Source organism: Sus scrofa, chromosome 18, assembly GCF_000003025.6.
Source record: "Sus scrofa isolate TJ Tabasco breed Duroc chromosome 18, Sscrofa11.1, whole genome shotgun sequence".
In the NCBI taxonomy this organism is placed as follows: domain Eukaryota; kingdom Metazoa; phylum Chordata; class Mammalia; order Artiodactyla; family Suidae; genus Sus; species Sus scrofa.
The window spans coordinates 39,992,029-40,019,870 of record NC_010460.4 but is presented as its reverse complement, the minus strand read 5'-3'; the positions used below and the strand labels follow the sequence as shown (position 1 = coordinate 40,019,870).

General features: G+C 39.0%; 1 protein-coding gene across 11 annotated transcripts in view; it reads left to right on the top strand.

Annotated features, from left to right (window-relative positions):
* Nucleotides 1–27,842, top strand: part of BBS9 (Bardet-Biedl syndrome 9) — a 730,525-nt gene that overhangs the window by 374,374 nt on the left and 328,309 nt on the right. For 10 of the 11 annotated variants that reach the window (XM_021079336.1, XM_021079333.1, XM_021079330.1 and 7 more), the window contains one exon: nt 13,925–14,147. In XM_021079336.1, coding sequence (XP_020934995.1) covers nt 13,925–14,147 — 223 coding nt within the window. Of the gene's footprint in view, nt 1–7,144; nt 7,328–13,924; nt 14,148–27,842 lie in introns of those variants that run through there. The other variant, XM_021079338.1, reaches the window with a different exon arrangement.

Genomic DNA, 27,842 nt, shown 5'->3' with positions numbered 1-27,842 from the left:
TGCACATGGCCTCCGGATCCTTTTGAAAACGGGTAGTTGCTATCACTTGGAATTGCTATGTGGATAAATCCTCTTTGCCCTTTCCAATCTCTATACAGATCTGCTTCTCATTTTCCTAGTAAATGGCTTGGATGACTAAGATTCTTTAAGATGAAGTCCAGCAGATGGCAAGAAAGCGAGGAGGAGCAGTATTGACATTTCCCAATGGCTGCCTCCAGCTTATTCCGCTCTAAACATTCATGTGTTGCACTTGATTCCAGCAGAATCTCTAAAGAAAAGAGCAACAGTGCACTGTCTGGGGACCTTATTACTCATATAGTCCTGCAGTTGGAAGGAGTATTGGGTCATCGCACAGCATCTTGCCTGAGTTTCTTTTCTTTCAAAGTGCATTGAACATCTTTAGTAGTGTTATCTAATTTTGAAAAAGAAAGGCATTATTGTGTTCTTTACGGTTTAATAGTTACTTTCCCTAGTATTGAACTTTTAAGTCCCCTGGGAAAGTGAAGATGGAAATTCACATCAGTAGGGGAGGAGATTTGGACCTTCAGCCTTAACTTTTTGATTGATTATTCCTTTTACAAACTGACATGGAAAGAGAAACTTATTTTTAACGTTTTCAACATGGTTCATGTGAGAAAACAGATGTTTATAATAGGAAATCCTATTGTGTGGAGGGACTTATCAAGGCTCACTTACAAGGCTTAACGTCTCCTACGTCACAGGTCAGATTTGATGTAAGCGCCATTGTGCCTCCTGTCTAGATTGAGTGGTGATTGAGATGGCTAATCATTACTGTTATTAATGACCTCTTCTTAAAAGACAAACAAAAGGAGGAAGTCTGGTGTCAGTATCAAGCCTGCCTTTACGACTGCTAAAGTATCATCACAATTATAACTGTCTATGGGAACATAGTACAGAAAGTAAATATTTTGGTAGTTCCCATGATCTTAGCCAGCAAGATAAACATGTAAGAATTAGTTTTATGTTCATAATGGCCACATACTCTGTTGTTGCTAGTTAGATGCAACTGGTGTTATGTAATATAATACGCTACCTCACTGGAGTTGAATATAATGTATCTCAGACCCCTTTTTTTTTTTTGCTATTTCTTGGGCCGCTCCTGCGGCATATGGAGGTTCCCAGGCTAGGGGTCGAATCAGAGCTGTAGCCACCGGCCTAGGTCAGAGCCACAGCAATGCGGGGTCCGAGCCGCGTCTGCAACCTACACCACAGCACACGGCAACGCTGGATGGTTAACCCACTGAGCAAGGGCAGGGACCGAACCCGCAACCTCATGGTTCCTAGTCGGATTCGTTAACCACTGCGTCACGACGGGAACTCCTCAGACCTTTTCTGATGACCTGCTTGCTGTTTTAAAAACTGAAATAGTTGAAAGACATCAAAATAGGAGCCAAGTAGAATACAGTGTCCAAGTGGTGATGTGTAATTTTTAAAACTTTCCTTACATATATCAAATATGAAACAGTGCTTTAAATGGACACATTTAATATGAGTCATGGTTTTAAAAATAAAGAGATAAAATAAATCAACAAAGAACTGATTAACTGAAGCTCCACTCTCATTGTTTGCCACCTGAAATCCTTTGGGAAATAACCTGTGATTTAAATGTAAATAAATAAGTAAAAAATCATACTACCACAGTGAGGAAAATAACGATCAGCATCATCCTCATAATATTTCCAACTTGATTCCTGGCTAGAAGTGTATTTACATTAGTTCCGTTTCTTTAAAATATCTTTACCTAGTTGGCGTCTACTAATTACAAAGAGATGATATTGCCATTTCAGGGACATTGCATTCTTTTAGAAACGTACACATGGAAGTTGGTGACTCTTTCCTCTAAAACCAGTGCTACCGCTGTGTTGCAAGCACACGCAGAGCGGCAGCTCCAGGTTTTGTCACTCACCCTGACCTGCTGTTGTTCATTTGGAAATGTTTCTGAGAAAACCCCTTGGCTAGCTGTTATCCTACCTGGCTTTGTGGTGGTATTTGAAGTAGCCTTTCTATGCGTGTTTCTGCATTGGGTGTCCTGCACATCTCTGCGGGACTCAGTCCACTGCTCTCCAGCCACACATCTGCTTACATATTTTCCATGGCTCCCTTTGCCCAGGTTCAGTGTGGATTCCAGTGCCAGGCATTCAGGACTCTCAGTCACTTGGCTCCACTACGTCTTCTTTCTAAAACTCTTTTTCTGCAACTTGCTAGCTTCCCCCACTTCGTTCTGGGAAAGCTGACTTTCCATGGGTACACAACTTCTTTCCATCAAGGCAGGGGTAATAGAGCTTTTTTTTTTTCACCTAAAATAGTATCCTCTCTTTACCCCTCTAACTACCTTCTTAAAGAGGCAGATCAATTTTCATTTCGTCCCTATTTATTCTGGCTTTCATCTTCTTGAGAGTTTCCCTTGGGGGTATGACATAATTTAGCTCTCATTATGTACTCTAAAATTGTCTATATGCTTGTCTTGTGTTCTAATGAATTTAAGGACAGATTCTTTTATATCCCAACAGAATTAAACCTTAAATTAAGCATATAGTTGGATATAAGTATCTTGGGACTGCTTGATACCTCATTTATTTTCATAATGTTTCACATGATTATAGATTCTCCTCCAACAACTGTGTAGCTTTTACAAAACTTTTTTTAAAGGAAGTATTCTATTTCCATTTTGCACCCCCTTTTTTGGCAAGCAACCCCAAATCTGGAGGGGAGTTCTATAAGAGAAAATTTGTTCTTTCCTGTACAGAGGGTCAAAGATATAGGTAGATTGATAGCCAGACCACTACACACAGATATGAATATATTCATTCACATATCCTTTCATTCAGATCAGTTAACATAAAAATTTTGAATCTTGTCATTGATGAATATATGCAAGTGCAAATAATTTCACCTATATTGATTTAGTCAAATTTGGTCATAAATAGTGCTAACATACATGTAGTCGAATAGGTACACGCAGCTATTTCTGATCTAATCTTTCCAGAAAGTCCTCTGGGAAAATATAGGTCATAAAACTAATCCAACACTTGGGCACCTATAATCTAAGTTAATGCACTGAAAATAGTAAACTAAATCTATTTGGTACCATAATGCTTATAGTTATAATTAGGAAATATTGAATGCTTGCTAATAGTTGGAAAATAAAAACAGTGGTAATCAATAATAGAATATTATGTAGAATATATATAGAATATTATGTAGAATCATAATAGAATATTACGTAGAATTGAGGTTCACATCCCTTTTAGAACAAATCCTTAACTAGCTGAGTGTCCTTGGCCAACTTATGGAACTCTCTAAGGATTGGTTTCCTTATCTGTACCTTGGTGAACAAGATCAGACTTCAAGGACTGGTTTCGCTTGGAAGAGAAATGAGAATGACCACCCGGATTGATTTCACCTTACTTTTACTTTATATCCCTACTGGCCCAGTAAACAAATGGTACAGAGGAAGAACGTGAGAGTCAGAAAGTGAGTGAGCTTGGCTCTCCATTGCCTTTCTCATGAAGGCATGCCCAGAGTTTGATGGAAAACATAGTTTGTGCGGAGTGAGGTATCTGCCAGTTCAGAGGTGCTTGGAACCAGAGGCTCACTGCCTTTCACACAGGTTGGGAGAAGGGCCATGCCAGCATCTGAGGAGCTGTTACACATGGAATTTCTTTCTACATTTCAGGTATTATTTTTTTCATTAATAAAAGCATAATCTGGCTTTCATTAGGTTTGGCTATTGCCTACTATGCATGATTTACTTAAACGCAATAAACATTGAAAAAAATGTGCGTAATAAGGTTCCTCTTCTTCAATTGTACCTATCCAAATCCTACTTCTTATGCAAAGTAAGAAAATTACATTACTGGTTTTGTTTCAGTGAACTAGACCATATACTGAGCCTCCCTTGGGTGTCTTCACCATCATTTTCAGATTTAGGGTTTTGTTGTCTGTCAGCTGGAAGACCAGAATACCACTGTCACCAGCGCCACCACTATTACCACTACTGCTACTACTAACACTACAACAGAAGGGCTAAACTGTACTTTAAAAAATATGACACGTGTGACCTCATTTGGAAACTACCTGTCAAAGGTGTGCAGATGTTATAGGACTTTTATAAACCTCTTAAGTTTCATATGAGGACTAATTGACGTGATGTACATAAAGTGCCAGATGTGGTGCTGGGCATATAGAGTCTCCAAGAATTAGCAGCTCTTATTACTACTGTATTTCAGCACTAGGATGTCATCCATTGCAAGTGACAGCGTTATTTTATAGATCACTTAGAAAAAAACCACTGCCAATTAAACTATGACATAGTGGTTTTTTTAAATCACTTAAAAGTTTTAAATAATTATTTAAAGAGCTCTTTTAGACTTCCTTAGACATAAATTTTATCACATCTTACTCTTGAGCCTGAATAAGAGGAAAGATTTAAGCAATATAAATTGGTTGAGCTATTCCTAAAACTTCTTCATCTTCACGGTTTGATTCTCTTTAGTCCCCTTTCATCTACAGGTTATTCCTCTCCATGTTTTTGTACACAGCATTGTCCCATGTGCCACAAAGCATTTTAACGCAGCCTTAAGAGTGTGCCATTGTTGCCTTTATGATTTTTTTTTTCCTGAGCCCCTGGTGTCCATTCTAAAAATTTTCCTTTTTGACTAAGCTCAAAGCGTCATTTTTCCCTTTGTCCAATCATATGTTGCTGCAAGTTAAGCAGCTTCTGTTCAGAACTAACGAGAAGTTTTAGGCAAATGGATGTCTACTTCTTTAACAGTAGTCCTGTGTGGCACACTAATTAATCAAACCACATCTATTCCAGGGATTTGGCAATTTCTCCTACTTCACTTGTGTTATTTGACATAGGCTAATAGTCTGTGTGCATGTATTTAGGTAATAAAACATAATACATTCCTCCTCTCTGTATCTTCTTGTTTTATGTCCTAGAAAGCATTTAGCTTTTGCTTTGCAAGAGCATATGGAATTACTGTCATTCTTCCATTATGAATATTCACTTCATTAATTTCAATTTTATACTTCCAACTATTCTCTTCCATGCCTTTCTGTGCACAGAACTTTTTTAATGATGAATCATAGTGTAATTTTATTTTTTTAATTAAAAATTTTTTTTGTTATTTCCCCAATACAATTTTTTTCTATTATACAGCATGGTGACCCAGTTACACATACATGTATACATTCTTTTTTCTCACATTATTATGCTCCAGCATAAGTGACCAGACATAGTTCTCAGTGCTACACAGCAGGTTCTCATTGCTAATCCATTCCAAAGGCAATAGTTTGCATCTATTAACCCCAAGCTCCCAGTCCATCCCACTCCTTCCCCCTCCCCCTTGGCGACCACAAGTCTATTCTCCAAGTCCATGATTTCCTTTTCTGTGGAAAGATTCATTTATGTCAAATATTAGATTCCAGATATAAGTGATATCATATGGTATTTGTCTTTCTCTTTCTGACTTACTTCACTCAGTATGAGAGTCTCTGGTTCCATCCATGTTGCTGCAAATGGCATCATTTGTTCTTTTATATGGCTGAGTAGTAATCCATTGTGTATATATACCATGTCTTCCTAATCCAACCATCGTTGATGGATATTTGGGTTGTTTCCATGTCTTGGGTATTGTGAATGGTGCTGCAATGAACATGCAGTGCATGTGTCTTTTCAAAGGAGAATTTAAAGCTATTTTGAATGATAATCCATTTGACAGGAGACTATGGCCATGGCACATCTGTCGGTTGAAGTGACATGATATGGACAGCTAAGACAGATGTGTGCACACACAGGCACTGACAGCAATAGCATGACTGGAGCCTGGAAGCTGGCAGTTGTCAGATGACACTGAGTTTGACACAGTCAATTTCAGAGATGTTAAAATGTGTGTGTGTGTGTGTGTGTGTGTGTGTGGCAGGGTGGGGGGAGTCCTAGAATTGATGGAACACAATTTTAAACACACTGTAAAAGATTTTAATTATAGTCATTTTTTTAGTTACAGGGAATTAGTGAGTGGTTTGAACTGGGGGCAGGACATTACAAAAAAAGGCAGTGCCTTGGCATACCGTCTTGGAGCAGGCGTCTTTGACCAGAGGCAGATTTCATATAAGTAGGAAAAATCTTAACCATTGTTATTTTTTTGCAGAGAAAGCCACAAATAAAACTGTGAGAAGTAATGAAGGTTGAATAATGGAGGTAGTTATAACTCTGAATCTGGCAGATTGCATAACATGATTATGAAATCCGGGTTCACTTTCCCTGATATGCCATTGATGAGGACAGCAGGAACGCAGGTCTCTCTCCTGCCACAGGGAACAAGACTGTGTGGATGACATCACTGATATTGTCAGCAGGAATATGCTTCACTGTCTGCATTTAGAGTAGGGAAACTTTTCCAGTTTCCTATGAAGTAAAACCTAATTTTTGTAGTTTTATGTCAGTAGTCAGTTGTAGGTATTAGTTGTTTTCTCACCCACTGGCTCTACAGTCACAGTCATAAACATCCTATATAATTTTTTGCCATCTCAGAACCAAATCCAATAAACTTCACTAATTAGAAGATATCCTTGTTTTATAGAGAAATCGAGAGAAATTAAATAAACACACAGCACATATATGTGCACATACACACTCATACACACACACAAGAGATGGGCCTTCCCCTCAAATTCAAAGAAATCTAATTAAACTAACTTTTTTTTTTTTTTGTCTTTTTACCATTTTTTGGCCGCTTCCACGGCATATGGAGGTTCCCAGGCTAGGGGTCCAATCGGAGCTGTAGCCACGGGCCTACGCCACAGCCACAGCAACGTGGGATCCAAGCTGCGTCTGCGACCTACACCGAAGCTCATGGCAATGCCAGATTCTTAACCCACTGAGCAAAGCCAGGGATCGAACCCACAACCTCATGGTTCCTAGTCGGATTCGTTAACCACTGAGCCACGACGGGTACTCCTAAGGAAACTAATTTTTATTGAGATGTATTATGCGTTATGCAGGCCACGGACTCTGCATACATAACCCTTTTTTATCCTCACTATGTCCCTTTGAAGTTCGGGGTTGTAACAGATGCTGTTTCTGCTCCACCCGTATCTCCTTACCTCCCACCTGCAGTTTTTCTGCCTGAGGACCCTCCCTGTTTGGCAGAAGCTGTGCAGCCACTGCATTGGGTCGATGACTGACAGGGGTTGGTAAATTCATACCCCAACTGCCTCATCCTTCCAATTGGGAAAGTCTGATGTACATTACACTCCACCTCCTAGAGCAGTCAGCAGGATGGCACCAGTTGCTGCAGTGGTAAGTGCTCACAGCCTAGCAGTTTATTGTCTTCTCCCCAATTCCCCTTTCACCCACTTCCCACTGGCATCTCTTGGTCAGCTGTCAGATAAACTACTTGCACCCACATCCTTGTCTCATGACTATTGTTCCAATTTACAAAGAAGGAAATATGCCCAAGGTCTTGTAGCTAGAAAATAGCAAGAGGCCAGTTTTGAACCCAAACTGAGGAGCCTCACAGAAATAAGCAACCTGACTCAATGATGATGAGTGATCATACAAGTTTTAGTCTTCTCCAGTACGACTACTTTAACAGGGATAAGTGTAATTTATATTTTGTATTATGTGTACCTATGCTGGATTCTATACTAGAAAATGCTAACAAATTCACTCTACTTGTTTGTTTCACATAGCACTAAAATGAACTCAAACTGTGTAACTGATTTTTGCACAAAGCTGATGGGAAGGTACTTCATTGTGTAGACAAGTGCAGAGACCTTTCTACCTCGAATAATTTAAAATATTTAACAGATTATTATTGGGTTTTTTTTTGTTCTTTTGTTTGTTTGTTTGTTTTTTGTTTTTTTTTTTCCTCTGCCCACGGCATGCAGAAGAAGTTCCCGGACCAGGGGTCAATCAAACCTGAGCAACACTGAATCCTTAATGCTAGGCCACCAGGAAACTCCTGACAGATTATTCTTTTTTTAAAAAAATTTAATATATCCATTCTTTTTTCCCATATAGGTTATTACAAACTATTGGGTAGATTTTCCGGTGCTGTACAGTAGGGTCTCGCTAATGATTTATTTTATACTGTAGTGTGTATATGTTATTCCCACCCTCCCAGTTCTTCCCTCCCCGCCCAATGGTTTCACCTATGGTAACCGTAAGCTTGATTTTGAAATCTGTGAGTTTGTTTCTGTTTTATAAATAAATTCTTTTGTATTATTTTTATTAGATTCCACATATAAGTGATATTCATATGATATTTGTTTTTCTTTGACTTACTTCACTCAGAGTGGTAATCTCTAGCTCCATTCATGTTGCTACAAATGGCATTATTTCATTCTTTTTTTAGAGCTGAATAATATTCCATTGTATAGATGTACCATGTCTTCCTTTTCCATTCCTCTGTTGATGGACATTTAGGGTGCTTCCATGTCTTGGCTATTGTGAATATAGCTCTGCAATGAACATTAGGGTGCATGTATCTTTTCAAATTACTGCTTTTTTTTTTTTTTCAGATATTTGCCCAGGAGTGGGATTGCTGGTTCATAACAATAGTTCAATATTTAGTTTTTTAAGGAGCCTCCATACTATCCCCCATAGTGATTGCACAAATTTACATTCCATCAACAGTGTAGGATGGTTCCCTTTTCTACACACCCTCTCCACAATTTATTGTTTGTAGACTTTTTGACTGTTATTCTGACTGTTATAAGGTGATACCTCATTGTAGTTTTGCCTAATAATTAGTGATGATGAGGATTTTTTCATGTGCCTACTGACCATCCTTATGTCTTCTTTGGAGAGATGTCTATTTAGATTTTCTGCCTATTTTTCAGTTGGGTTGTTTGGTTTTTTTTGTTGTTGAGTTTATGAGGTGTTTGTATATTTTGGAGATTAGGCCCTTGTCTGTTTTGTTGTTTGTAAAGATTTTCTCCCATCCTGTGGGTTGCCTATTCACTTTTTTTTTTCAGTCTTTTGGTTTTGGGCCGTACCCGCAGCATGTGGAGGTTCCCAGGCTAGGGGTCTAATAGGAGCTGTAGTCACCAGCCTACGCCACAGCCACAGCAACGCCAGATCCTTCACCCACTGAGCAAGGCCAGGGATCGAGCCCACAACCTCATGGTTCCTAGTCGAATTTGTTTCTGCTGTGCCACGATGGGAATTCCCCAATATTATATTTTTATAAGATGTTCCTGAATAATACATGGAAGCTTTTGCCCAAGGCAAACTTTAGTGCTTAGTCAAGATGATTGGCGAGGTGGAGCATCATTAATGTTTTGTTTTGCTTTAAAATTGAATATGGCTATTCAGGATTAAGTTTCATGATAGTTCATGTAATCTACTTTGGGTTCCATCCTCTGTCTAAAGCATTGGGGTCAGAATGGGAATACAGGCCAAATGCAAATTTCTTAGCAAAACATAACTGAAAAAAAAAAAAAAAAAGGATCAGGTAGGTTGGTTTGGAGCAACCTTTTGCTTTCTGCTTATACTGCTGCTAAACTCCATGAAGATTGCTTAACTTCCATTTGTCAAAAAGGCTTTAGATTTTCATCCGAAGCAATGTGCTTTTTCATTAAGCTGTGTTGATAAGCCTGGTACCCCATTCTACTTTTGGTTAAAATATGAATTAGATTTTACATATTTTGAATCTTGACAAGAAAAAAAAGAACTTCATAAGTCCAAAAAAATCCCTTAATTTAAAATAAAGAAAGGGTGATATTAGGGAATGCTTCATTTTGTTAGTGATGGGTTAAAAAAGTTGAAGCTGATTTTTTTCATTTTGCTTTATTTTATAAAAAAAAATTGAACATAATTTTAAACTCATTAAGATGCCATGTAGGCCTCATAGCTTGATATCTTTTTTTTTCTTTTTTCTTTTTAGGGCTGCACTTGCAGTGTATGAAAGTTCCTGTCTAGGGATCAAATTGGAGCTGCAGCTGCCAGCCTATGCCACAGCCACAGCAATGCAGGATCCGAGCCACATCTATGACCTATATCACAGCTTACGGCGACCCTGGATCCTTAACCCACTGAACAAGGACAGGAATTGAACCTGTATCCTCATGGATACTAGCTGGGTTTTTAACCTGCTAAGCTGCAATAGAACTGTCTGATTTCATTTTTTAAATTTTATTTTATTTTGTTTTAGGTTCAAAGAGATATTTTATTTTTCAAAGGTAAATAACTCAATATTTCAAGTCCTACTTTGCAAAGGAAGATTCACTGAATAAATATCTATTCTTTGGAAATAATCTGAACCTATATAAATCCTGAAAAATTCTTATTTCCTCCAAAATATATAATTTACAACTAAATAATGTTTTATTTGTACCTAGGTTTACAGTGGCCTTTCACGTGATTATTTTTAGCTTATCTTAGTTAATTATAATGTGATACAATACAATACAAAGGAATAGTAACAATAAGGCTCTGTGGATAAGTCATACATACCACAAATATCAGACTTTTTATTGTGAACCCTTCACAGCTATTCAAGAAGAAATTTATTTCTCTTTGATGTAATTTTTTTTTCAGATAAATGAATGTGATCTAGAGGGTTTTTACCTCCAAATGTATCACGTAAGACAGGCCATTTCTGAGAGTCTTCCCAACTGAAACCTGTGCCATGGCTACACAATCTCCATTTGTTTCTTTACACAGGTCTCTCTCTCTCTCTTTACCTCTCCTCTCTCCTTTAGAGTTAACTGTGTGCACCTTTGGTAATAAATGCTACCATGGCATTTTGTGGTTTTTCCTTATACTACTACCTTTAAGGATGTAGTAGTATTTCTATTATAAACATAAGTTTGCAGAAGCTTATAATTAGTTTGAATAAAAGTTTAAAGATGTTACTTTGCACATTGGATTTCAATGGTGTATTTACAGATTCTGATTTTTAAAAAGTAGGGCTGAATATATGCTTACTCTGTAGTATCTTCTGCTTAACATTTGAGTGCCTTATCATTCATGTAAGGTTGGCATGGCAAACAGTGTTGTTGCTGTTTTACGGAGACTTCGGGTGTACCCTACAGAGATTAAGTGAGTTAACTAAGGTCATACAGTGAAGAGGCAGTTGAGATGAATGAGGTTATATAAAACCCCAGAAACCCTGGGGCAATTATCTTCAACTTGGTTATTTTAATTTGTAGATGACATGAAAATAATCTTTTAGTTTATTTTTTCCCCTTGGTTACTTCGGTTGATAGCCCAGGAAATTAACATTACAGACTTGGTCAAACTTTCTGCTTTTCACAGTTTCTGAAAAGCCACTTGCTTATACTGTTATTTAGGTACAGTGATCAGTGGAGATAGTAGGGCAGGTGGAACAGAGAAATCAGAAACTCAGCTAGAGCTGTCTGGTCTCTGGACAGCAAAAAACAAAGCTCAGTTGACTTCATTCAGGAGGAGGTACAGCGCCAAGGCTTTGAACTTGAAAAGCTTCCTCCTAGAACTGGAGCCTCACACTGGTACATCAAGGCATTGGGGAATAGCATGGCGAACAGAAGCCTCCCCACACAAGCAGGTGAAACATGAAAGCAGAGGACTGAGAAGCCACTGGGGAATGCAGGCAGCAGACAGCAGGGCCATAGCCTAGGTCTAGTTCCTTGGAGCAATCAGTGGGAAGTTCTCTGGTAGATATATACAGAGTCTGCCCTTTGGTCTAAGGAACCAACTACTCAAGCCTAAAAGGAAGATGTGTGATGAGTGTGGAAAAGGCTTGGGGCTTAAACATCTGTTTGCTCATTGTGGATCAAGAGTGTGGTGCAACTGCCAAGAGAGCAGAGGTGACCAGAGGCCAGGATGGCAGGGAGAATTCCCAATAAATGAGAGGGATGGCTTTTTCCACCCTGCACTCCTATCCCCGGCCTGGTGTCTTAGGGTCAGTTTGGGGTTCTCTAGTTTGCTGTATAAATGTTTAAATGTTTAAAATTGGAGCTCATTCAAAGACAAGTGGTCAGGATGGAGAGAAAACTTGAAACCATGTTTATATAAGGAAGAGCTGGAGGAACTGGGGATGTTTATCCTGGAGAAGAGGATACAAAGTTGCTGTCTTCACAGATAGAAAGGGCTGCCATGTAGAAGAGAGGTTAGATTTATTCTGCATGGCTCTAGAAGGTAGAATAAGGGCCGATGGGGCCGATTTTGGCTGCGTTTAGGAATAGCTTTCTGCTGGTTACACATGTCCCTGAAAAGAGTGAGTTGCCTCAAAAAGTAGTAACTTTGAATCTTGAAGACAGCCAGACCTAGGCATATGGTTGCTGTTTTTGCTGTTGTATTCTGGGGGATGTCCCAGGAGACTGGACCAAATATCACCATAGTCCTCCCAATGCTAAGATCCTAGTTCACCATCTCACTAGCTCTCAGTCCAGCGAACCATTTCTTGACCAAACATAGTACTAGGAGTATGGAGATCTCCAGGCACCATGGTGGGGAAACCAGACATGCCTCAGCACAGGTGGGGAGTCCAGTGATGGAACTCGGTGCATGAGGTCTCAGAATTCTGGAGAGGGCCCATGAATGTGACCCTTGGATGGCAGTGCCTGAGCTGAGTCATAAGTAGGAGTTAGCCAGGTAAAGAGTAGAGATAGGGCAGTGTAGCAGGGAGGCTGTGCATGTGTAGAGACCAGGGGGAGAGTGCGGGTGCAGGTGGACAAGAGGAGAATAAAATGGAGCAGGAGCTGGAGCAGAAAGTGCTTTATATGCTAAACTGAGCATTTGGCTTTAGGAGTTGAAGTTTAGGAATAATGTAATCTGATTTGGATATTTGAAAGGTGGCTCAGCTGATAAGGTTGAGGATGGAGTAGGACCAACAGTCAAGTTGTCCAGGGGCTCTCCCTGAGTCTCAGGTTTCTCACCCCTTGTATGGGGAGCTTGGACTATTCTGCAGTATTCTCTGAAGGTGGTTGTTTCAGTGTCAACCTTGATAATTTCACTTTGATTGTCTAGCCCATGATGTTCTAGGTCTTAGCAGCCTCTGGGTACAATGACATTGGCAATAATACCCAGATTTCACTCACACTTTTCAATTTTGCTGCTTAGGATCTCCAGACTCCATGAAAGCCATACCCAGTTATCTCTGGGACCGCCGGTGATGTCCAATGCGAGAATATAAGCCAACCCCTAACCCCCTCATTCCTTTATTACCTGAACCTACCTGAGGCTAATGCTTCCTTCTGCCTGTCCTGCCAGTGCTGGTGCCCCTACCCCCCATCCACATTCTTGGAATTGCAGCCTTCACAGTGCTGAGATGACTGCTCTCCTTGCGGTCTGCACTGCGGCACAGCTACACTCGTCCCAGCAAAAGGAGCTACATGGCTCACTTCCTCACTTTGTGTCACTTCCCTGGGCAGGGAAGTGGGACTGGATAGGTTTGTGTCTCTGAAAATCCCTCTTGACAAAGCTCTTCTGGTTTCTGCCTGCAGCCCCAAGGCTATGGGACCAATAGCTGAAAGAGACATCAGGGTTTCCCCCAGTTTCTGCCTGTTCTGGCCAGTTCTCCTGAGCAGCACAATGAACTATAATCCTCTGTGGATCATCAAACATGCTTATACTTGCGATGATAATGTTTCTCATGCCCGGCATAGGGCTGAAAGCTCCTCTCAGACCATGTCACTTATCGCCCCAATTCTTGAAGGTGCAGATTATTGGTATCCTCACTTGGCTGAGGACAAGGCTGAGAGGAATTAAGTAACATGCTCAAGGTCCAACAGCTGACAGAGCTAGAATGTAAAGCCAGACTGGTCTGGAATATTCTGGACACTAAGCTTTTAGAAAGTCCCCAACACTGGGACATAAACACTCATAATCTAATTACCTGGTTAATAGTAAAGTGCATACTTTGCTCATTTTTCATCTTTGCATAAATTCATGATTGGCTTTTGTATCCAGGGCTGGGAAGAAACGGTGGATGCTGCTATTTCCCACCTCTTGAAGACCTGCCTGTCGAAGAGTTCAAAGGAGCAGGCTCTGAACCTCAGCAGCCAGTTGAGTATCCCCAAAGACACAAGCCGATTGAAGAAGCATATCACTTTGCTCTGCGATCGATTAGCCAAAGGTGGACGTCTCTGCTTAAGTACGGATGCAGTGGCTCCGCAGACCATGGTTATGCCAGGTAAGAGCCTCATCCATGCTCCTGAAACATGACTGTACTTTGGCCAAGTTAAAGGAATGTGCCTATGGTCGTATTTGGGGTTTACATTTCATATTAAAGTGATGATAGCCAAGAAAATTGCTTTCACGTTTCTCCTCGGATATCCCAGGGTAACCACTTGAATAAATATTCCTAGGGTATTTGCTTGCTAGACATTTCTAGAATGCTATGTCTTTTTTTCTTCCCTCTGCTTTTAAATATATGATCCATTTTGTTTTGCTTCTAACCAATAAAAATGGATTAGAGAATAAAACTATTTTTAAGGAAAATTTTACTGGAGTGATCTCACGATACCATGTTTCAAAAATGTAAATAGCGTAATACAGTTGGCTAATATAATTCAGATGAGTCCCATCCATTCTGATGTTTGGTTGGATTGCGGTCAGGATGGGAGGATGGGAGGATGAGACAAAGAAAAAGACTGGGGATCAGGAGATGTGAGCAGGCTTCGAGGCTGAGGCCCCTATGTGCTGGGCTAAGAGGAATCCAGCTTGCCCCGTCATGGGCAGTCATTGATGGCCACGGGCATCCAGGCCAGCCTTTCCCATGGTCAGAGGGGCTGAGCTGTCAACAGTGCTGCACTCGGGTCCTTTAGAGGCAGCAGCTCCTAGGTCCTGCTCCGCTCTTCTTAGTATCTCTTTTTATGGCACCAGTAAGGAGCATAAAGTGAATGAATGTATTAAATGCAGCAGCTGTAACATTTATTTCCCCCTAAAGCGAGGTCTGTGGTATAGAGAGTGGTGTGGATTTTTTCATCTTCCTCCTTCCATGCCTTTTGTGAACCTACCTCCCCACCCTCCATGCTGTTGCTTTTCCTGTTGTTTCCTTTCCCTTTCAACCAGCATTCCTAGAAGTAAAAAGGAATGCAAGTGAACACTTCAAAAGATAAACATGGAGACAGCAGAGCATAATCTAATAAACACAGACTCTGGAGGCAGACAGACCAGTGTTTGGGTCCTGCCTCTCTGTGTCTTACTGATCATGTGACCTGAATATGTTATATAACTTGCCAGAGTCTAGTTTCTCCTTTCAAAGTGGGCACAACAACACCTTCCTTGTTGCCAGGGCCTTACATGTTTGTAAGGCACCTAGCACAATTCTTGGAACAGAGATACATTAAAAAAATTCAAGCTGTAATTATTACCATTGTATAGATGTATGTATAATTCAGCTTCTAATTTGGTGTGGAGAGAATGACTGGCTTGGGATCATGGGTTTCTACATTCTATGGTTTGAAATATTTTTTACTTTAATCGTACACAGACAGAACGTAACTTTTTATTCCAAAATCATGTTTTTTCACATGGCATTTCAGAATAGAATTGTCTTCCTACGTGGAAACAGTTCTACTAGTTTGTCTTAGTTTGGTTCTTCTTCATCTTGCCCTTGTTAACATCCTCCTAACGTGTCCTTCGGCCTGTACTCATCCATTTCTGTCCCCGTTAGGATTTACTTTCCTAAGAAATAAATATATAGGCTTAATGAATAGTAAATGAAAAATATTCACTCTGATCAGCAATCAGTATATGACTTTCCCTCCTTTCTTGCCAATTGGAAAAACAGAGGATCGAGGAAGAAGAACAAATACATAAAAGGAAACACTTAAAAAGAGATGGCCCCTGATTGGCTGATGTGTCTCTTGGTTCAGGCCTTGACAGCTCTGCCCTCTCTTTCCATGTCCCTTCCAGAGCCTCTCTGGGAACACCCACGAGGAGTCTAGTGGCATTGCAGTGAGAAAGCACCTTTATTGATTATGAGCTTTAGTCATTTGTTTAAATAACTAGATTTGGAAGTATCTTGAGGTCTGTGTCCATAGAAGTCCTTGGTATAAAGTTTCTGAATGGTTGGAAGGAAGGGGCAGAGGAAAGGAGGAAGAGAAGAAAGGCGGGGAGAAATGAAGGAAGGTGGAAAGTGTGTTTGTTCCCAAACCAGGAGTCTATAAGCCAGGCGTGTGCCTGTCATGCTAGTCTAGCTGAGTTCATCCATTGGAAAGATTGAAGCCGTGCATGTTTGTGCTTCGCTGTTGTGGTCACAATCACTCACTTTTCCTAAATGATTACCCCCTTTCCCCTTTAGTTGAGTGACTCTCCCCCTACCAATCATGATAGTATCTAACCATGATATGGCCACTATCCAATCATGACAGTGAATTTTTAAAAATTGTGAAATCATAGCTCTTTGTCATCACCATGCTCCATTATTGCCTATAATACCTTTCTTCCCTAGAGCTCAACATTTTTATACACTTATATCTGTACTCAGCTTGTTTTTGAAGTAGAAGAAACATGTAGAATTATTGTTTTTTTTTTTCCACAAATAGAAACAGAATTAGGGAAAGCTAAATATCTTGCCTGGAGTTACATGGTTACTGGAAGAGTTGGGTCTAGAATCCAAATCTTCTAGCCCACTATGCTTGCCTCTAGACCACACAGACCACAATGGTGCAAATACGTCTCTAGCCAGAGTCTCCTCCTGTGAAAGCTATCCTTGATTTGGCCGTCTTTTCACTGAAATTGGTCTAGCACTGTGGGAGGAAAAGGGCAGAAGTAGTTTCACACAGTCTCTTTTCTTCGGTTTGAGGTATGTAATAAAGATTTATCTTGTATTTACTCTGTGCTTTATTTTTATTATCTTGATAGGTGACATGATGCTATTATTACAGAGATAATGAGAAATACTGTGAGCTGTTTCTGCTTCAAGCCAGTAATTGTGCAATTTGCAATTTATAATGTTGGTGTAGCTGTAGTAGTTATTTCAGAGTATGTAAAGGTAAAGTGGGTTAGAAAGGAGTGGATTACTGATCGCCTAAGCATACGAGCATTTTTCACAGACTGATCTTTTTTTAATAGCTGGGCAGGAACTCAAAAATCATCTGGTTCACCTCCCTTACTTAAGAGCTGAGGTAACTAAGGCCCTAAGAAGATGAAGTGACTTAGTGGTTGGTATAAAAAGGCAGGAGTGCGTGTAATTTTACCATGTTCCCTATTAAATTGCAGATGAATAAACATCTCAGAATAAAAAACCCTTGGTCTTTTCTAGCCTCATAACTTTATGAGCCTGGCACCTTGGATGTGCCCTTTCTTTGCTCTAGTAAAGGCCACGATGACTACATCCCTGCTGGCATCCAGAGTTTGAAAATCTTTCCCACCGGGAATTACCTTATGTGCTTCTTTGCCTCACATTTCTTGTGCTTGCTTTTATCAGTCTTCAGATTCTCTATCAGGATTTAGCCTAACCTTTAATAGGTATTCTTTTTATTACAAAACTCTCAAATTATATTTCTCTTATCTGTACCTATGGTATTCACATCTCTCTGCTGGGGAATATTGCGCTTTCATTAAATGTCTTTTTTCTAGTCTCCTTTGTATCCATTCTACCCTTAGAGCAAGGGTCACAGAGAGGGCCACCAGAGTAGTGTTTGAAAAAACTCTGAATGCGAATGCCTTTACTGGCTTAGCTTTCTGCCTCCTACCTGCTTGTTCCTTGCTTCACCCCTGCAGATGCTTGAGGCTGAAGCTTGCCTTAGATTGATAGATTGCTTAAACTGTGGAAGGTTTGAGACTAATTGTTATCGCAAAAAGACTACCTGAAACTGGGATCAATGTTTTGTTGCTTTCATTAGGAAAACAAAAGGGTTTTTTCTGAAAAATAAGTAAAATTAAAATCAACAGTAGGTTTATCTTATCATGTATTTGGCAAAATGTATATTATTATCTACAATTATGTGCGAATTCTTAGCCACAGCAGTGAAAGAATTACATGAGGTTTTTGTTTTTGTTTTGTTTCTGGTACGATGATGGACACTCAGATTTGGCCTAACCAGCACCTTTTCAAAGAAGGTCATTTTGAGAAAAAAATATTCCAAGGAATTATTCATTTTCTTAGTGGTCTTTCGTTAATATGCAAACCATTTTCTTCAGAAGCATCCATAATGTTGTCATTCTAGCCAGTTTTCTTCTCTTCATTGTTAACTGGACCAATTGCCAGCTTTTCACCAGGAACTGTCCTTGCATGTAAAGAGTGGCTCCTTAATTACACTTTAATTGCATTACCTTTTGCATCACTTGCAAGGTTTGTATTTTCCCTCTGCAACCCATTTAAGTTGTATTTGTAACAATTTCCAACTGCTGGTGAGACATCAACCGGTATAAAAAGCTGATAGCATCTAGTGTTACATGTGGAAAGACACTTGAGTAGAGATTGATTTATAAGTGATCAATTCATTTTTGAGTGAATATCTTTATATTATGCTTTTGCTTTTTTATGACTACAATTGGGATAATTAGAACATCTGTAAGAAGGAGAAGCCCTCCTCCTCCAAAACATACATGTAAGAATTTAGAAGGTGCTAGCCTGAATTCTGATCATGTGCTAATGTGACATTTCAAAGCAATGGAGAGAGGACAAGGTGAATTCATTGAAAAATGTTGCTGGAAACTGGCCAACTATTTGGAGAGAAAAATAGCCTATACCCTAGCTCATACCATATGCCATAATACTTTTCAGATGGATAAAGAGATTTAAATGCAAAAAAAGTGAAATCACAGAAACACAGAAGAAAATAGAGGTAGATACATAGACATGGAGGCAGGCTAGGCCTTTCTGAGTAAGTGAGCAAAGGTAGAAAGCAAAAGACAGAGTTGCAGTTATACCCTTTAAAATCTGGTTTGGGAGCATGTAAACCGAGGTGTGTGTTAATGATAATTATCCTGGGGGTGCAGTTGCAGGTGGTGTCTTGAGTGTCCTCCTACTATTTCTCTTCCATGTAATGTGTATGTTTTCCTGTAAATAATGTATGTAACTTTGGTAAAAAGAGACTGTGATAGAAAATGCCAATAAGAAAATGAGTATAATTATATCAGAAATGGTAACAAAGAAACAAGGACTGGTTTCATCAATCAGGAAAATTAATGGCTTTTTGTTATTCAAGGGCCATGACTGTGTATTTATGGGGCATGTTTATATTTAGTTCCAATAAATGAACCCAGATCCTTCACAGGACTTAGTGCAACTAGTTTATGGAGTTTACCTCCTTCCTACCTCTGCATCTCTTCTCTGAAATTAGGTCAATTCATGCAAGTTGTTGATCTTTGAGTAATTTCTTAACCTTTTCACAAGGGGCTTCATAACTGCAAAATCAGGTAAACACTTTGCTTACAGTCCACTTGACTGCTCTGTGGCCTTTTTCAATGAGACCGTTTCCTTCTTAGAACATTCTCATTCCTTGGCTTCTCTTTTACTATTTACTATTCCTGTCCCCCCTCAGGACTGTCTTTGCCATCTGCTGTATGCCTCTTGTTCCTTTTTGTCTTTTGACTATTGGTCTTGCACCTTTTTGATCTCCTGGACAATCTTTTTTTTTTTTTTTTTTTCCCCACTGTACAGCAAGGGGATCAAGTTATCCTTACGTGTATACATTTTCCCCCCACCCTTTGTTCTGTTGCAACATGAGTATCTAGACATAGTTCTCAATGCTACTCAGCAGCATCTCCTTGTAAATCTATTCTAAATTGTGTCTGATAACCCCAAGCTCCTGATCCCTCCGACTCCCTCCCTCTCCCATTGGGCAGCCACAAGTCTATTTTCCAAGTCCATGATTTTCTTTTCTGTGGAGATGTGCATTTGTGCTGGATATTAGATTCCAGTTATAAGTGATATCATATGGTACTTGTCTTTGTCTTTCTGACTCATTTCACTCAGTAGGAGATTCTCTAGTTCCATCCATGTTGCTGCAAATGGCATTATGTCATCCTTTTTTATGGCTGAGTAGTATTCCATTGTGTATATATACCACTTCTTCCAAATCCAATCATCTGTCGATGGACATTTGGGTTGTTTCCATGTCCTGGCTATTGTGAATAGTGCTGCTATGAACATGCGGGTGCATGTGTCTCTTTTAAGTAGAGTTTTGTCCGGATAGATGCCCAAGAGTGGGATTGTGGGGTCATATGGACGTTCTGTGTATAGATTTCTAAGGTATCTCCAAACTGTTCTCCATAGTGGCTGTACCAGTTGACATTCCCACCAACAGTACAGGAGGGTTCCCTTTTCTCCACAGCCCCTCCAGCACTTGTTATTTGTGGACTTATTAATGATGGCCATTCTGACTGGTGTGAGGTGGTATCTCATGATAGTTTTGATTTGCATTTCTCTTATCTCCTGGACAATCTTAACCCAACTACCACATGAATTCCCTGTGTTTCTAAGTTTGTACTTTTCAGGTGTGTCTCCCAGGTTTCACATGTCTCCATCAGTATCCCACAGGCCTCTCTCTTCCACATGCCTGAGTGAAACTCATCTCTGGTGGTGCATCTGATCTCAGTAGATGATATTACTCAGTGCCCAGGCTAGGGTCCTCAGAAACAACCTTGAGTCTCTGTTTCTTTTATTCTCCATGTTCAGTCAGTCACCAAGACTTGGTGATGCACCTTCCAAATATATCTCTTTCCACTGTCCCCATTAATTCCCTTATCTCCTATTCAGAATACTAAAATGACCTACCAATACTCTCCTTATATTAAGACTCATCTTTTATTTTTAATACTACCATCAAAAACAAACTTATGAATGCTTATAGAAGAATTATAACCAAAAAGTGGAATAGTCCAAATACTTCTCAGTTGATGACTAAATAAATAGATGTAGTATATCTACTACAGCATGGCAAAGGAAACCATAAACAAAATGAAAAGACAAAAGACAACCTATGGGCTAGGAGAAAAATATTTGCAAATGATGTAAATATCATTACAAGCCTGACAAGGGCTTAATCTCCAAAATATATAAACAGCTCTTATAACTCAATAACAAAACCCAAACAACCCAACTGAAAAATGGGCAGAAGAATTAAAAAGACATTTCTCCAAAGAAGACATACAGATGGCCAATAGGCACATGAAAAATACTCAGCATCACTAATTATTAGATCAAAACTACGATGAGGTACCATCTTACACTGGTCAGAATAGCCATCATTAATAAGTCTACAAATAACAAATGCTGGCAGGAGTGTGGAGAAAAGGGAACCTTCCAACACTGTTGGAATTTAAATTGATATAGCTACTTTGGAAAACAGTATGGTGGTTCCTCAAATAACTAAAAAGGTAGTTTCCATGTGATCTAGCAATACCTCTCCTGGGCATGTACCCATACAAAACTATAATTCAAAAAGATGCATACACTCAATACAGAAGATGTGACATATACAATGAAATACTGCTCAGCCATTAAAAGGAATGAAATAATGCCATTTGCAGCAACATGGATGGACCTAGAGATTAGCATACTAAGCAAAGTAAATCAGAGAAAGACAAATACCATATGATATCACTTATATGTGGAAACTAAAATATGACACAAATTAACCTATCTACAAAGCTAAAACAGATTTACAGATATAGAGAACAGACTTGTGATTGTCAAGGGGGAGGGAAGGATTGGGAGTTTGAGACTAGCAGAGGCAAACTGTTATATATAGAATGGAATATAGAATGGGTAAACAACTAGGTCCTACTATATAGCATAGGGAACTATATTCAGTATCCTATGATAAGCCATAATGAAAAAGAATATATATATATGTATATATGTTTATCTGAGTCATTTTGCTGTACAACAGAAATTAACACAACATTGTAAATCAACTATACTTCAATACAATTTAAAAAAAATTTAACATGGATGAACCTTGAACATATTATGCTGAGTGAAAGAAGCCAGTCCAAAAGGCTGTATATTATATGGTTCCACTATATAAAATGTTCAGAATAGGCAAATTCATAGAAGAAGAAAGTATATTATGGTTGCCTAGGGCTAGGGGTCAGGTAGGCATGGGGAAGTGGGTAGGGATGGCTCATGGGTATGGGTTTTCCTTTTTGAATATTCTTGTACCTAAATTTGTACACATCCGTAATGAATTTAAACCTCTCCGTGAGTATGAGTTTCTTTGGAAAAGCAGGGATCTGGGTATGTCACGTCCCTGCTTGAAAATGTACAGCAACTCCCTGTTACCTACCACATTAAATCAAAAGTCCTAAGCCTGAAATACAATGCTCTTTACTAAACAGACTCACATTATCCTTCTGGCCTTATGTTCTGTACTTTCTTCCTTAAAATCCTTTACTGATACTGAATTTCTCAGTATTTTCCAAATATATCATGCTTTGTCAGCTTCTGTTCTTTTAAAAAGTTTCCTTGCCTTAGAGAGTCAGTCTTCAGGTGGTGGTAAAATTGCCACTAATTTCTGAAGACCCAGATGAAATGATAATCCACAACACATTCCTTGGCCTACCTGGCATGACTAGTTCTTTTCTCTGTGCTCGCCTGGTCTCTGGGCATATAGCTATAATAGTACTTATTATACCTTACCATTGTTTAATATTTTTATTTCACCTCCCACCCCGTATTAGTTTGCTGGGGCTGCCATAACTAAACACCATAGACTGGGTGGCCTAAACAACAGTAATTTATTTTCCCACAGTTCTGGAGCCTGGAAGCCTAAGATCAAGGTGCTTATAGGTTTGGTTTCTCCTGAGGTCTTTCTACTTGGCTTGCAGATAGCCACCTTCTTTCTGTCTCCTTATGTGGCCCTTTTCTCTGTGCATGTACACTCCTGGTGTATCCTCCTCCTCTTAGAAGGACACTGGTACTTTCATGACCTTATTTAACCTTAAGTATCTCTCTAAAGGCCTTATGTCCACATACAGTCAATTAGGGATTGGGGCTTCATGAATTTTGGGGCAGGCACAAGTCAGTCCATAATACCTCCAGATAGAAGGTGATTGCATGAAGGGCTCAATATGTGTTGTATTCTTACTTGTGAACTCAGCATCTGTTTATGGCTGGCATATATATCGTTGATGCCCATCACATGTTTTTTAAACTTACTATTTTGAAATAATTACAGACTCACAGGAAGATGCAAAAATACTACATAGAACTCCATGTACCCTTCATCCAGCTTTTCTTCCTAGTGACATTTCATATGACTAATAGAGTATAAAAAACAGGAAATTGACATTGGTCTACCTTATATTTTTAGAATGAATCAGCAGAGCTGTTTATAATGAGGTTAAGTCTTGAAGTAGGTGTGAGTTTTGGACTTTTATTTTTTTTTGTCTTTTTGTCTTTTGAGGGCCCCACCTGTGGCATAGGGAGGTTCCCAGGCTAGGGGTCTAATCAGAGCTGTAGCCTCCAGCCTATGCCAAAGCCATAGCAATGCCAGATCCGAGCCACATCTGCAACCTGCACCACAGCTCACGGCAACGCCGGATCCTTAACCCATTGAGTGAGGTCAGGGATCAAACCCGCAACCTCATGATTCCTAGTCAGATTCATTAACCACTGTGCCATGACAAGAACTCCAATTTTGGACTTTTAGAAAGTATAGTGGCAGATATTATATATAGAATAGGTGATCTAAGCAAGGAGATATGGGTCTGGAAATAAACTAGCTAAGTTTCAGGTTAGAAATTCAGTATGGTAGATTAGTAAGCCCTTGACATAGGAACTTGAAAAGCTAGATAAAAGAGATTGAACATGATGCAAGTGGTTTACAGGTTTTTTGTTACAGGTTTTTAAGCTATAAACAATTTATAAAAAATAATGATTTATTTAATAAAAGTATGGTAAAAACAAAACAAAAAACCTTAAATGTTTTAGAAATACTAATCTGATAGTAGTATGCAGGATAGAGAGAAATATGAAGAGTAGAGAAGAATGTAGATAGTTCATCAAGTTTTTTAGTTGCCATTGCTGGAAATGATTAAGTTTGTAAATGAATTTTGTTATGAATAATGTGCTTCATTTCAAATACAGTGAGTTTGAGATGATTAAGATGAATCCAAGAAGAAAGATGTGTCAGCAGCTGGAACTGAGGGATTTGAACTGACGGCAAAGATTGAAGCTTGAAAGTAGATTTTAGTATCTTCAGCTTAGAGGTCATTATTGACACTGTGCAATTGGATGAAACTTCTGAAGGAGAAGGCAGAGGGAGGAGAACACTGCATTTGGGTCTTATCTGAAGAACTAGACAAGAAGTGGATTCTATAGGGAGGAAGTGAATTTCAAGGAATTCCCAGAAGAGGTGCTGTCAGTACTGTGAAGGACAGATGAAGGTCAAGGAAAGATCTTTCTATAACTGGGAGGAACAGTACAGGAAGGCAAATGGAAGAAGTAGGCTATTATCAAGATTTTTATTTATTTTCTTTTTCTTCTCTTTAGAAAATATATTTCAAGATGTTTGAAGGTCAGGTTGCTAAAATCCAATATTCAAATTGAATGGGAAGGTTGAGGAGGTTGAGGAATAATCTAGAATATAGGTAAAGTGAAGAGTTAGTATTTGAGAAGAGAAAAAAATGGAGAACCCAGATATAAATTGGGAATATGTGAATTTATTTATTTATTTTTATTTTTTTTTTAAATTTTTTTTCATTTTTTATTACTCAAATGAATTTATCACATCTGTAGTTGTATAATGATCATAACAATCTGATTTCACAGGATTTCCATCCCACAGCCCAAGCACATTCCCCCACCCCCCAAACTGTCTCCTCCGGAGACCATAAGTTTTTCAATGTCTGTGAGTCAGCATCTGTTCTACAAAGAAGTTCAGTCTGTCCTTTTTTCAGATTCCACATGTCAGTGAAAGCATTTGATGTTGGTGTCTCATTGTATGGCTGACTTCACTTAGCATGATAGTTTCTAGGTCCATCCATGTTGCTAAGAATGCTGGTATTTCGTTCTTTTTGATGGCTGAGTAATATTCCATTGTGTATATGTCCCACATCTTCTGGATCCACTCCTCTGTCGATGGACATTTAGGTTGTTTCCATGTCTTGTCTTGGCTATTGTAAATAGTGCTGCAGTGAATATCGGAGTACATGTGTCTTTGCGAGTCGTGGTTTTCTCTGGATAGATGCCCAGGAGTGGGATTGCTGGATCAAATGGTAGTTCTATGTTTAGTTTTCTGAGGGAATATATGAATTTAAAAAGAGAAAAGTTGGAATTCCTGTCGTGGATCAGCAGTAACAAACCTGACTAGGATCTATGAGGACATAGGTTCGAACTCCGGCCTTGCTCAGTGGGTTAAGGATCTGGCGTTGCCATGAGCTGTGGTTAGGTCGCAGATGCAGCTGGTGTTGCTGTGGCTGTGGTGTAGGCTGGCAGCTGCAGATCCTATTGGACCCCGGGCCCAGGAACTTCCATATGCCACAGGTGCGGCCCTAAAAATTAAAAAAAAAAAAATAAAAAGAGGAAAATTTAATGAAGTCCAGCCACATGAGCTCTGGAGAAGTAAAGTTTTATAATAATCTGTGAGAGAGCAAGAAGTGGTGATGGTGAGGTGGTAAATTAAAGTCGATTTGCAGTAGCTGCTGTAGGAAGGAATAGTGCAGCCGTATAGCAATTGTGCAGCAACTTATTCTTCTGGAGCCATAGTTTCCTCACTTGAAATATTGAGCTAATATCACCTTGTTTTGAAACAACATACCGTTTCAAAATTGTTTTGAAAATCAAACTGTATTGTTATATGAGAGTATTCAGTTTTTAATAGGATGCTTATAATTATCTTTTGTAATAATGGGATGAATAAAGGTTAGTGGAAGAATGTTTGAATCCAAGATTAGAATTGTATTTGACAGGAGAAGCAATTAGGAACAACTGTAGGGGAAGGTCTACAATCAAAGACCTAGTAGAATAACATTCTCCATGTGTGTACTTAGCAAATACTTGATAGACAAGCTGCCTGGTAACTAATTACAGTGTGATGACCAAAGCCCAGTTTCTTGGAAGTAGGGCTGTTAATACAGGAATAGAATACCAGGGGAGTTTGAGGAATTTCCTTCCACTGCAGATGTTTAAGCTAATACAGATAGTCAACAGTCTAAGGATAATTTGGGAAAAGCTCTGCCTGAAAGTAGGAGGATAAATTAAATAACTTTTAAGGAACATCGCTATTCCTGTTGCTTTAGTCACATGAGCATATCTGAAAAGTGTACATTTTTACCCCTATCTAGCTGTAAATGCGAGCTGTCTTTTCTTTGGACTTTTCTCCCATGAAATATTACAATGAAAGCCCTAACTCTGTGTGGTTTTCCATATCCTGAAAAACTGCATAGTTTGGCCAAAAGGAAGAGTATCTCGATAACACTGGAGCATCCTTATGAAGTTGTTTACCTCTGAGGCTTTGTATTATATCAAAAATAAATTTTCTCACATATTTGCTTGACATTTGGGACTGCTTTATCTTCAACTGTAAGGATGAAAAAAATGGTATTTATTCTGGCAGCCTTTGGTTTGAGGTAATTTCTACAGATTCACCAAAGATTTACGAACTTACAAAATTTTTTTCTAGTTTTTATTCCCCTCAGCTTTTACCCTTAACCCAACTTCTACCTCAGTGAATCTATTTTCAATTGTAAGGTTTTAACATTTCATCTCAAAATGGTAATAAACACATATCCTGTTTTCTTCCCTTCAATTTTTACTCCCAATACCTGCTATCTCTCTGAGGAATTCAATCTTCAACAATAAGAAAAATAAATTTCTCTGCTTTCAGTGTAAATTCAGGAATATAATTTATTGTTTTTATTTTCCTTTAGACTTGCGGGTGCCTGGATAAAGTATTTTAGGTGCTCAAAAGCAATTCACCAATCAGTTACTTAGATGAGACAGTCATTACAACTTATTTTATATCACATTATCTTCATTTAAAATACATGCATAACAAGAATATCCACAGTTGATGGGGCAGACCCAGCAACTTGGCCCATTGCTGTGACTTAGTAATTTTTAATTCTGGCCAAAAAATACGTGGCCTAACCTGGGAATGGCATTCTACTTCTGACACTAAACAGCCCCCTCAAGGAAAGATGACGTTCTTGCAGTTTAAACTGCCATGCTGAATGAAGTCAGGTCCATGCTGCCAGTCTTTAAAAAAAATTTCTCATTCTAAACTTAGAAAAAAAGTTTATACAAATAAATTGTTTCAATAATCAGCCCCTTCTGATTTATGTGTAGTGTGGATATTTCTTAAACAATTAAAAATTAAAATGAAAAACTATTCTTTTGTATTTGGTGGTTCTCAGAGCATGTAACCCAACTCTGAAAAAATAAGACATCTTTCATTGTAATCCTCTGTATGGTATGTCTCAATTCTAGGTTCTTTTTAAATGTAGAATTTTGTTTTTAAGATGTTTAATTTTTTACCAAAAGAAAAAAAAAAAAAAAAGGAAAAGAAAAGGAATTCCCGTTGTGGCGCAGCGGAAACGAATCCGACCAGGAACCATGAGGTTGTGGACTCAATCCCTGGCCTCGCTCAGTGGGTTAAGAATCCACCGTTGCCCTGAGCTGTGATGTAGGTCACAGACACGGCTCGGATCTGGCGTGGCTGTGACTGTGGCGTAGGCTGACGGCTACAGCTATGATTAGACCCCTAGCCTGAACCTCTGTATGCCATGGGTGTGGCCCTCAAAAAGGCAAAAAGACCAAAAAAAAAATTAATTTTTATTTTAAAATAAATATTTTGGTTAGTTAAATTTTTGTATTTCTTTCAGATCTACTTTCTGAGCCACACTCCATGTCATGTGGAAAATATTTGATATCACTCTTTAGCTTCAGAAGCTGTGATTTATGCTAACACCCTTAGAATGATTTTTG